Source organism: Melospiza melodia, chromosome 3, assembly GCF_035770615.1.
Source record: "Melospiza melodia melodia isolate bMelMel2 chromosome 3, bMelMel2.pri, whole genome shotgun sequence".
Taxonomy (NCBI): domain Eukaryota; kingdom Metazoa; phylum Chordata; class Aves; order Passeriformes; family Passerellidae; genus Melospiza; species Melospiza melodia.
This window is the reverse complement of record NC_086196.1, coordinates 119,492,763-119,505,200: the sequence shown is the minus strand read 5'-3', so window position 1 is coordinate 119,505,200 and position 12,438 is coordinate 119,492,763. Positions and strand designations below refer to the sequence as shown.

Here is a 12,438-nt window from a genome sequence, read left to right as displayed (position 1 = left end):
CATTGCAAGGGAGCCTGGAGGATTACAGGAATATCTTAAGTTCAAAAGTATTAAGTCACTAGAGTTAGTTTGTAGGGGTTAGCACTTCTCCATTTTGGGGTAGTTCTTCCCTACAAGCAGCCTGGAAAGTGTTCTAGAAATACCGAATTTCACGTGTAGTTTTTGTGCGAGATGTTATTTTTGTGTTTGTTTTGCGGGGGTTCCCTGGGCTCTGTGAGCTGCCTCTTGGCCCCGCGCTGCTCTGAGGCGCTGTGCAGAGGCAGCGGCGCCTCCCTGGGGGCGAGGGCGGCCGCTGACGCTGTGTGTCCGCAGGGGGCTGCACGCCGCGCGCGCGGAGCCAGGCGGCGCTGGAGCGCTGCGCGGCCCTGCTGGGCCTGGACGAGGACGACCTGCGCGGGAGCCTCACGTCGCGCGTCATGCTCACCACGGCAGGGGGCGCCAAGGGCACGGTCATCAAGTGAGTGGCGGCGCCGGCGGGAGGGGCGGGGCGGGGCGGGGCAGGGGCCGCCCGTGAGGGGCCGCCCGTGAGGGGCCGCCCGTGAGGGGCCGCCCGCGCTGCTGCCCTGCCGGGGGCCGGCACCGCGCGTCCCCTGGTCGCCCACCGGCACAACCGGCCCCAGCTCCGCTTAACCAGCTGCCGGGCGGAACTGAGGTGCGCTCGCACCAAGCGCAGCTAAAGCGCTTCTTTTAATGGGTCACCGAGCACAGATGCACCCCCCTTGGTCGTAAAGAAATCACAGTTATACACTTACACTGGCTGAAGGCTAGCAGGCTTACAGCACTTTGAATAAGTAACTCCTGTGCTGTATAAAATCTCTCATGTGTTAGTGAGTACGCTGTGTGGCCAAAGAAAGTATAGCAGTCAGGCAGTTAAATCCACAAACTGCACAGCAAATTTGATATGCTAAATCATTTCTCAGATACACTCTATTAAGGAATGTCAACGTGGTGCCTGAAGTCTTTCAGAAGGCGCTTGAATCTTTCTCCTGAGGGCTGCACAGTGCTCCCGTGAGTGCTGCCCTGCAATAATTAGGGCTGGGATGCTTTAATTAGAGGGCAGGATGGCCACCCTTCTTAATGCCTGAGTGATCACTGTCCTTGTGTTTGTCATACGTAATTCTTCTGAAATCAAGTTTTAACTTTAAAAACACCCCTGCAAATGGTAATCCAAAAATTGCTGCTTTTTTGCTGGTTTTGGTAAATACACATTTAATCTTGACTGTAAATAATGTTTCACAAAAACACAGATAGAAAGTGTGGTGGTTTTTTTTTTAATTTTTTTTTTTTCTGAAGCTATTATCCAGGTAATAACTTCCGAGGCACAGAAGCAAGATAATGGTTCCTTTCTGTATGTACGTGGAAAAGAATTAAGGGCAAAGAGCCTGTATAAGTATGGTACCGGTGATAACATTTCAAACCCATGAAATTTATAACTCTTGCAAAACAGAGTTTTATGAAAATGACAATGCAGTTACCTTTTATTTATGAAAAACCTCTAGCTTCTACCACAAATTTTCTCTTGCTGAGATTGATCCTAGCATGCAAGCTGTCAGGGATGCCTGCAACTGAATTGTGTGTTTTAACATTTAGTTTTCTGTGTTGAGTATTTTCTGGAGTTCACATAAAAGGCTGAGCTTGGACTAAGCAGTTTTGTGCACATTAAAGTAATTCTCAGCATTCAGCTGAATATATCAATCTTTTAATTAGGAAGCTAATAAACATTCACTCCTTGGAAGAATACAGGTGTGCTTTTTATTAACCTATGGAAACAATCTGATTGTTTTAGTGAATTGGAAATACTTTATTCACATTACACCAAATGTTTAACATATGAAACTCATCATTTTTTGTACTAATGGGGTTTATTTGAGTTCCTTGCATATTTTGTATTTGCAATTTCTTTGGAAATGTATTACAGAAATTATTATTATAGAAAAAATTCTAATAAAGTGACAAATGGTAAATAATGTTGGGCGAAGTGGAAGAGGGTGATGTGTTACTCTACATTCAGTTAAAAGCTCAAGATCTAAACCTCTTAATTATGTATTCAAAAGTCCATTTCTGGAGAGTAAATTCTTCTCTCCCTGCCCAATGTAAATTCCTCCTCTCTCTCCTCCAGAAGTTACTAGAAATTGGGGACTTTGAGTCGTTGTCATCTTGCTTGTCATTGTCATATCCAGATGATATGGAGTGTTACAAGTAATTTTTTCCCCTTCATTACAAGCTTAATGTATAGGAAGATGTCAGTCTTGCAGGAAAAAGTGTCTCCAGTGGAAAATATTGACCGAGCTTTTACTATTTGCTCTTTTCCAGACCATGTCTAAATTGACAGCAAAATCTTTGATATATTCATCCAGGAGAAGCTTTGTCAGTACATTAGAGTAGAAAATTTCTTATTTTACAGTACAGATGGCACTCACAGTAATTCATGGCAATATGAACATTGCAGGTTTTGAAAGTCAATAACATTTTTTACTTAATTCAAGTTGGGATGCACAATCATTGCTGATCTTTCTCTGTTGACTTACTGCTTACCTGGTTATTCTCCATCTTCCATTTGCATTTTTAAATTCTTCTCAGCTTACCACCCACTTTCCTTTACTGAAATATATCCTGTGAATTTTGACATTATGAATTTTTTGGAAAATAATCTTGTATGCTAATCTTGTTACAAGATTTTCTGCTTTGTTAATTCGGTATTATTAGAGCCCATTTTTTGAGAATACCCTTAGTTTCACATTCCTTTTAAGTGAAAGTGTTAAATAGAAGCAGAAGGGCTTTGAACGAATTGTATCCATGTCAGATTCAGATGGCACCCCACTGGAAATGCTCTCAGGGAACTGCTGGTTCAGCCTCTGAGAAGGCTAGAAGCTTCATTTTGGCTGTTGTACATGTAACACGGACATAAAGCTTGTCTGGATATTTTCCTTTTGAGAATGTCTGGTGGGACATATCAAGCTCCCACCATTATGAGGCAGACCATGTGATCACTGCTCAAGTGACGCTGTGAAGGAATGTTTCTTAATTTTTGTTACAGCTTTGAGTTTACTTTGGATTAAAACTGTAAAGATTTTCTGATCAGTGAATTTATCCTGATACGCCTGTAGTGTTATTAGCACTGTGCAGTTTCAGAAGTCTGCAGACACAAGGAGCAGCAGATCTTACTTTCCCCCTATTTTATTTTGGGGATGTCAAAAATGAGTTCAGCAGACTCCTTACACTTTTCAATGATTATTGCATTAAGCCTCTTTTGCTAGCATTTTATAAACTTGTGCATCTAAAAGCAGACATACTCTAATAAATATCATCTTCTCACATGGCTTACTGCATGTAAAAGTGGATTGGACTATTTTAGACATTTTTTACATAGACACAATTTTTCTATGGTAGTGTGGTTTAGAATCTACTTGACTGCTATCAGTATTAGAGTTTTGACAAGTACATTGTTTTTTTTTTGTTCCAGCAACCCAAAGAGCTGGTCATTTCTCTCTCTTTCTTAGGGACCTTTTGTGTGCAAGAAGATCATGTGAGTCCTATTAGGTCACAGTGAATAAATAGCTCAGCTGAAATCACTGTGCTCAGAGTATAACAAAGGCTTTGTTCTGCTGGGCACAGTGGAGCCAACAAGGAACAGTAGGAGGGTGATGCTAAATGCAATCTCTCTGAATTTTATTAAATAATCATGTGCAGTGAATTGCCTGGGGGACTTGACAGCTGCACTATGTCTATCTGTCTTTGTCTCCCAAAACCCCAAAACAATTACCTTGCTGGATGATGGTTTTGCCATCCATGTGAAGTGTATTTACAGAGAGAAATAATGTGTTGGATTCAAAATCTGGTGCTTCTCTTAGACTGTAAATGTGCTACTGTGCTTTTCTCTTGCCCAGTTTCTTCTTTTCCAAGAAGACTTTCACAGACTCCATCATCACAAACTAAATTATTTAGCAAGGTGAAAAAAATTAACTTGCATCATTCCAAGTCCTTCAGCTTCTTTTGCAGTACATTTTCTACCAAAATGCATTTTTTTTAAGTGATGCTACTGAAGTGTCCATCGGAAAAACTTTTTCAAAACTTTTTTGAACTTTGGCTTTTTTCAAATTAGAAGTATGCTGCTTATATTCTTTAGTTATGTGGAGTATTTAACTAGGTGGGGTTACTTAATCCAGGCTACTTTATTTATGAACCAGTAACCATATTGGATGACAGTAATTGATGGATATCACTTCACCTGCTGTCTCCCTCAGTTGTTGTCAACCATGGGCAAATTATACATGGTTTTAATTAATTTGTTCTGGAATATATTTGGGAACTGCATGGAGTTTGCATGGAGAGATTTTGTCCACAGACTAAATCTACCCCATCCATGCTTTCCCCTAGGTCTCAAACTCTAGATCATTGGAAACCTTGCTGAAGAAATTGGCATGAAGACCAACAAGGGTTTTTCCTGCAGCCTTACCAAAGTATTTAGAATTTGGCAAATTTTTTCCCCATTGCATTCAAGTAGCTGATAAATTCAGGAGAGGGAAAGAAGGTAAAATGGATGAAGGAGAATTTATCTTTTCCTGTTCAGGCAAGAAACAAGAGAAAGAAAGAGATTCATTTGTCTTTGTGCAGACCAAAGAAAGGAAGAGCTGAGGGAAAGCAAGTTCATGAAAAGAAAGCTGCTTGTTCTGAACATCAGTTCTGTGATGGGGCTCTTGTGTATCTACTGTTTCAGGGCATTTTCGGCATTGTTTAGTGATTCTGAACTTTCAGTTGTGCAAAATGCTTTGCAGGGTTACATTTTCTTTCCATGCATGTTTGCTGCATACTATGAAATTTAGCAGCAAGGTTTTGTGCAGTCTTTAGAATTGCACTTAACAGCGGCAGAATTTGCTATTTTGAGCACTAGGACCATTTTGTAAATACATGTTCTAGGAGTACAACTATTTGTCATGTTGTTTAAAAAAGTAAGTGAAAAATATAAATTATTTTAATATATTGTATTATGTAATAGGTCTGCAGCTGACAGGAATTAGTATTCTGATCTCTTAAACGTATCAGAACAGAATGCAAAGGTACCTTCCTTCTATTTATAAGCTGAGATTTCTGTCAGTGCTCATTACCTTAAGATGAGATAGATACTTAGTGGAAGACAAGATTGTGTGTAAAGCTAATTACTATCAACTGTAAGGTAGCTGCAAGTGTCCTTTGGGAATGGAGACTCTGGTTCCATGCCTTACCAGTCACAGTAGAATGTGATCTCCATCAGAAGTATTATCTTTGAAGAAATAAAAAAATAGTAATTATTAGTTAGTTAGTTTAGTGCTTATGAATTCTGGGAAGTGAAGGAAATTATGGATAAGCTGTTGTTGTGGTTTAACTCCAGCTGGCAACTCAGCCCCTTGTAGCCACTCACTCCCTGCCAGTGGAAGGAAAAGGGGAAGGGTAAAAATGAGAAAACACATGGGTTAGTGATAAAGGCAGTTTAAAAGGTAAAGCAAAAGCTACACATGCCAGAAATGCAAACCCAGGAATTCATTCTCTACTTTCTGTTGGAAGGTCAGTGTTCAGCTCCCCAGGACAGCAGGCTTCATCAAGTGTTGTGGTTACTTAGGAAGACAAAATGTTAAATTCATAGAATCATTCCCCTTTCCCCCTTCTTCCTTCAGCTTTTATTGCTGAGCATGATGCCATATGATAGGGGATGTCCCTTTGGTTAGTTGGGGTCAGCTGTCCCAGCTGTGTCCCCGTCTCAGCTTCTTGTTCACCCTCAGCCTCCTCACTAGTGTGATGGGGTGAGGAGCAGAAAAGATGTCAGAGCAAAAACTGAACTTTAGGCTTTATTCTAACATAACAAATCATAAGTAAATAGTAGAAATATTTTTGTAGATGGTGTTGTATATAGTTTAAATATCTTTCTCTGGAAACTGTCAGTAGAGTTTCTAATTATTTAATAAACAATTATGAAAGCATCTGAATCTCACTTCTACTGATGGTAGCAAAACATTATTGTTTTTTACAGCTAATATAGTCTAACTTGGCAAGGTTGTTTCCTGCCTTGGCCTAGAGATCAGGGAAGGTTTTTTAGGTCCTAATTTATGGTATTGGACAGGCTTGTTTTAGGTTTAGAGTCTAATCTCAGCATTTCACAGTAAGGAATTCTGAAAAATAAGGTTTGTATCTTGTTTTTTTAGGGTACCCTTGAAAGTGGAACAAGCAAACAATGCTCGCGATGCCTTGGCTAAAACCGTGTACAGTCATCTGTTCGATCATGTAGTGAAAAGGGTAAACCAGTGCTTTCCATTTGAAACTTCTTCTTTCTTCATTGGAGTTCTAGATATAGCTGGTTTTGGTAAGTATACCTAAAATTATTTCTAGTTGTCACTTTTTTCCACCAAAGATTCAATAACAAATTCTGTAATGAAGAGTGGGAGGGTTTTTCTTTTTGGTGTTGATGGTTCTTATAAAGCTTTTGCTTTTTGCTTCTTTGACTCACTAAAATTCAAAACAGGGCATGTTTTGTGATGTGCTCTAGTCCTGCCAAGGTTGTCCAGGGGAACAGCCTTTGGTTTTCAGGTCTTTAGAGTTTTGGTATCTACTGCTAGCCTGGTGTATCATAGACGCATGAGGGTGTATTGGTACAATTTCACTGTCTGGTAGCATCTTGCTTTGGTTTGCTGCCAACTGTCTGTCATTTATCTTAGAAATATTATCTGCTGCAGTATTTTTAGATGGCTTGTGTACAACTTGAAAATCTGTAAAAGATTTCATTTTGCTGAAAGAAATGACTATGAATCTGAACACATCTTTAAATATTAGCACTGTGAAGCTTCTCTTATTTACTATTTAATTTAAACTCTTGGAACACTGTTTTATCATAAAAGTTTAACTTCTGTCTTTCAGAGTACTTTGAGCACAACAGTTTTGAACAATTCTGTATAAACTACTGTAATGAAAAACTGCAGCAATTTTTTAATGAAAGAATTCTGAAAGAGGTATGATATATTTAATGTTATATTTGAGGATTTGTTTTTTTAACTGTTATATTTGAGGAATTTTTTTTTTTTGCTGAAGAGATGCTTTAAATAGCACTACTTTTCATAAGCTTACATGTTATGTTTGAATAAAAAAAAAATCAGTTGACATACTGTTTCCATATTATGTGACATCTGGTTGGGTCAGAAAAGAATGTGGATTTTTGAAAACCAGTAATGAGCTGTCCAGAGATTGGATAATCACCAATACCTAATGAAAATATTGAATTGAACAGGCTTATCATTAAGGCATTAAAGTTGGAATACATTAAGCTGTTTAAGAAAATTCTTAAATGTGTGTTGATTCCTGCTATATTTTTAAAAATTGTTTCATGTTTATTAGAAAATATAATTTTTTTCTTGATTTTTTTTTTTAGAAAAAAAATTAAGAGTGGTGTTTTCTCTTTTCAATTACTTTAGGAACAAGAACTTTACCAGAAAGAAGGCCTGGGAGTTAATGAAGTTCGTTATGTAGATAATCAGGACTGTATAGGTATGTACTTCTTGAATTGTCAATCTTTTTTGTTACTGTCATGGGGAAAACACCTTCAAGCAGAGGAGGTGAAATATGCATAGCACTAGTAATTATATGGTTTTATATATATCCTCATTCAATTCACGATCTTAAGTGTTCATAGGCATTTCTGCAGTACAAGATTAGCAGTTTCATCCTTTCCACAGGAAAAAGTTTGTAGTAAAAATTCCTCTTAAAAGAGCAGTTTCATAGAGAATGGAAAAGAAATTGCAAAACTGTGAGTTTGTGTCTAATAGTTTCAAGAGCATGAATTTCTGTGTCAGCTTTCAAGGGCTTCGGAATATCTGTGTGAGATCAAGGCAATTCAGTTGTTAAAAGTTGTGAAACCACCACTGTATGTTAAATGCTGGTCTGCCTTTCCTAAAACAAATTTCTACTTCTCACTGGGTCATGTTGTCAAATGGAAATATTAACCTTTTAGCTTTGACATGTGGTAAAATGTGTATGAAAAGCTTAAAAATCTCCCCCAGCAATTGAAGCTAGACCTAGGATCATACTGTAAGAAGTCTTAGGCGCTTTTTGGATTACTAATTTCAGCTTGAGATCAAGAGTTAAAATCAAACAATTGGTTCCTGATCTTTTTCTCCCATGTTCCACAAGCTTAGAACTTCTGGATTTGATGGATAACCTATACATGCCTATTAAGATCTACAGAATTGATTTGCCATGACTTCTTGTATTTTGTTTAATGGCTTTCCATAGGTACTTTTGTAGAGAATCAGATCAGCAGCATTTTGGTGTGTAATGTTCAGTGGTGATACAAGTTGATATATTCAATTTCCATAAATATATGGGTTTTTTTTATTAACAGATTTGATTGAAGCAAAATTAGTAGGTGTACTGGATATTTTGGATGAAGAAAATCGTCTTCCCCAACCAAGTGACCAACATTTTACTTCAGTTGTGCATCAAAAACACAAGGACCATTTCAGGCTCTCGGTAGGTTTATTTTTGTTGTCTGTCTTGTTTTAATGAAACAGTTCTTGGAACAGTTGATAGTAACACTTCAATGTAATGAAAATCTTTCATAAGAAATCTCATACCGCCCAGTCTGCACAGTCTGTACCTCTTTGTTAAGGACAAGGTTGGTGATTAGATTTGATGAAAAGTTCACTGAAGACTTCAAGCAATTCTAATATCCTGCTAAACTAAAGCCATATTCTTGACTTGCATTTGAAGTTTAACATGTAAAACATGAAAAGGAAGTAAAAACACATTTTAATTTAGATTGTTTCATATCAGATGAGCTATTTTGTTGTTCTTTTAAAAAATTTCTTGCTTTGGAGAACGTTTGACTCATGTCTAGTGTTTAGCTAGCACTTCAGAGATGAATATAGGAATCATACTAGGAAAATTTTTTTGTTGTTTATTTTTTAACATACAGCACTGTCTGGAAGATTAAGGCAAATTGTTGAAATTTATATCCATGAATTGTGTTGAAATTTAAAAAAATGCCTAAAAAATATGAGTAAAGGAAGCCATCATTTAAAATCCATTTACCAAAATTGTCATACATTTACCTTGTGTTAAGTTTCCACTTAATCCTGCTTGCCTGAATTGGTGTGCAGTGAAACATTCTGATGGTATGTGTATGATCAGGTAGTGCTTGCCTGTTAAGATATACCATCTAAAGCCATATCTTGAGCTTCAGTCTAATCCTATTCATATAACAAGCTTTTTCATCAGCTGTCAAATTTATGATGAAGTGTTGATTAAAGGCACAACCAAAATCAACCAGCTGGTATTAGCAATCGTGGTGACGTGTATTTTGAATGCAATGTATTTAAGAGTGCGAAGAGTTTGAAACTGGGTTTTTAGAACATCATGGTTTGGACAGGAATGGTAATGATCAGCACAATTGTATTTACAGGAAATATGATTTTAGCACCTAGTGCTCCTGGCAGATCACGATGGTGTTGTAAGAATAAACTTTTTCTTAGTCTCCATTGCAATACTTCTTTGTAATTCAAATTCTTAATTCCAGATTCCAAGAAAGTCTAAATTGGCGGTTCACAGGAATATCCGAGATGATGAAGGCTTCATTATCCGACACTTTGCAGGAGCAGTGTGCTATGAGACGGTAATTTTGTCTATGGAACACTATGTTTATTGTGTTTTGTAGAACATTTATATTTTTTCACTGTGTATAGCTTAAATGACAAAATTTCTTGTGATCAAAAGAGAAGTTCAAACATTGATATGTCTTTGCGAATTGACAAATTTCTTTTAACTTTTCAGGTTACAGCCCATTTTAATGACATGTGTTTTGTGTAAAAGTTTGTTTCAAATCTACAGGTAATGGTGTCAGTATTAAATATATTGACTCACAGCCTACTGCAAATTTTGCATCAAAAGGTGTTTACATCCTGGGGAGAAGAATAAACTGTGATATAAAAGTATTGTTAGTGAAGAGTATTTGGAAGCATGATTATCCTTGTACACAGTCCCCATCATACTTTGTGTTTTCCATTTCTAGTGGCAATGGACTCATTCGTGTAAAAATACAAAATATCTGAAATTGCTACCCTCAAAATACATTCCAGATTCTTGTGCTGTTTTGGCTATTACTTATTGTACAAAAACATTGTAAGACCTGAAGCTGGTATCTAGACCATCAATTTTCAAAAATGAAAGTTTAAGTTAAAATGAAGATCCATAAGGCTTTTTGTTGGTCTGTATAACTTCATCATGTATGAAGGATGCTACTTGCATTACTTACTTGGCTGCATACATATTCCTCTCTTGTGTCTTCATGGCCCAAGGAAACTTTGGAAGCCTGTGTTAATCCTTTGATTCTTATCAAAGAAGAATCCCACCCTTTTGTGGGACGTCTGGCATTTTCTTCAAAGAAGTCTTGCCATCTTTTGTTCATTAATATTAAGGTCTCTATTAAGTTCCACCAAAAGCTGTTGAGGATTTTGTAAATGGGAAATTGGATACTAATATATTGACCTCTTGACTTTCTCTGTAATGTATTGTTCTTCTCAAAGTTAGTGATCCAATTTAAATAAACCAGATATATAAAGTTTGTAGGAAGTGACAATATGTTTTAATAAATCAAGTGTTCATAAATAGTCATAGTACTTCTAAAATAACCTGTTTTCATTTCATTTTCCAAACTGTGTAGGTTTAAGTATGCACATTAATTCCCATTTCAAAATAGATCTTAAGTGATATTACAGGCAGTGAAGAATTAAGCTTCTCAGAACTCCCAGGTGATGATGATGTGCTGAGTGCTGGAAATGGAAGTCAACAAAAAAACAACTGCTCTCTTTAAAGGCACCAAACCTTTCTTCAGGTTTCATAATTCCAACAACATCCTTCAAATTTAGGAATGTCTTTTCTCTCTGGCATTAGACTTTTGTGTATCCAGCTAAAAAGTTGTTTGAAATAATATATTAATATTTACCCCATGTGTTCTTGCTAATTTTTTAAATATGTAAGTATATTTCCTTTAGTTTTCTAATTAGACTGCAGTAACTTGGACAGTAAAACAAATGTGTTTTTATCTTTTGGGTTGTATTTTCAGATGCAATTTGTGGAAAAAAACAATGATGCTTTGCACATGTCTCTTCAATCTCTTATATGTGAATCCAAGGACAAATTTGTTCGACAATTGTTTGAAGCCAACACTAACAACAACAGGGATCCCAAACAAAAAGCTGGAAAACTCAGTTTCATCAGTGTGGGTAACAAATTCAAGGTAAAATCATAGAGTAAAGAGTCCTATCTTGTAATATATGCCAGTTTTATGTTACTTGAATGAAATAGAACCTAAGGTGGGGAGAACTAGCAGTAATTTGAGATTCAGAAGAAAATTTGGTTAAAGAGATGGTTTTCTTCTGGTGAATTATAAGAAACTGGCATTTTAAGCTACATGCTATGCATTTCTGTCAAAAGTATCTTCCATAATAGTCCTTACAGAGGTTATACAGTGATTTTTAGGTCAGAATCTTTCAAAGTCACATAGAAGTCTTTATTCAACAGGTTTTGAGATGTAAATTTGGATTTGGTGGACTTTAAAAATTTCTAGATATGACAAAATGTGTTCTTCCATCCTATTGTAATTATACCGTCTAGAAGATGTATTGATTCCCTACAGTTGGCCAAACTCTCAAAATTCAGTACCTAATTTAACCATAGTTTTTCCTTTTCTGAAATATATATATACTTAGTCATGGCTTACACAGGAAGATATTCATTGTGCTGAATGTTTCCCTTCCCAATACCTGAATCTGATGCTTCTCCTCATTTTCTCCTTTCTTCTGATGTTGCAAAGCTGACCTTCAAACCTTGTCTTCTCCAAATGTTTTCTGCATCCTTTTCTCATTCAGCAGTTTTATTTTAGCTGGACTATTCCAGCTCAGGATGGCTAGAAAGAGAACAATAGGGGAATTAAGAGATGAAAAGCAGGCACATCGTGGGCTGCAGGTAAATTTTTCAGTCTCGTGGATTTACAGTTGGTAGAGCTGCAGCAATTTCAACAAGAGCTCTTTTCAACACATCTGGGCCAGATCCAATGAAGGATTTATATGCCTTCAAGTCAAGTGCTGAAACAGTTTTGGTATGCTGTCTTACCTAGGGCCACCAAAAACCCCCCTCATGTTCCTAGCTAGACTCCTGACACAATCCCTGGGGAATGCAAGTGTCTTAGATAGTCCAAAACACCTGCACATGGAGTGAGGCATTGCCAGCAGCAGAAGAGTGTTTCTGCATTTCTGCTCCATAGCAAGGTTAAGTACTGGATCAGGACTGCAAGATAAATTCCTTCTTGCATAATCATAGTTTGTGGCTAGCATTTGGAGCTGTTATGTAAAAAATTGTTTTCTTCAGCAGGGGCTAAAAAACAGGAAGGATAAGCTAGCAGCACACTTGCTTTTTATAGCA

At 37.2% G+C, this 12,438-nt stretch overlaps 1 protein-coding gene across 4 annotated transcripts in view; it reads left to right on the top strand.

Moving 5' to 3' along the window:
- The window catches only part of MYO6 (myosin VI), a 103,327-nt gene that overhangs the window by 59,802 nt on the left and 31,087 nt on the right, over window positions 1–12,438 (top strand). For all 4 annotated transcript variants that reach the window (XM_063152888.1, XM_063152886.1, XM_063152885.1 and 1 more), the window contains exons 12-18: window positions 313–457; window positions 6,177–6,334; window positions 6,886–6,977; window positions 7,437–7,509; window positions 8,363–8,490; window positions 9,536–9,631; window positions 11,081–11,254. In XM_063152888.1, the coding sequence (XP_063008958.1) occupies window positions 313–457; window positions 6,177–6,334; window positions 6,886–6,977; window positions 7,437–7,509; window positions 8,363–8,490; window positions 9,536–9,631; window positions 11,081–11,254 (866 nt within the window). The remainder of the gene's footprint in view (window positions 1–312; window positions 458–6,176; window positions 6,335–6,885; window positions 6,978–7,436; window positions 7,510–8,362; window positions 8,491–9,535; window positions 9,632–11,080; window positions 11,255–12,438) is intronic.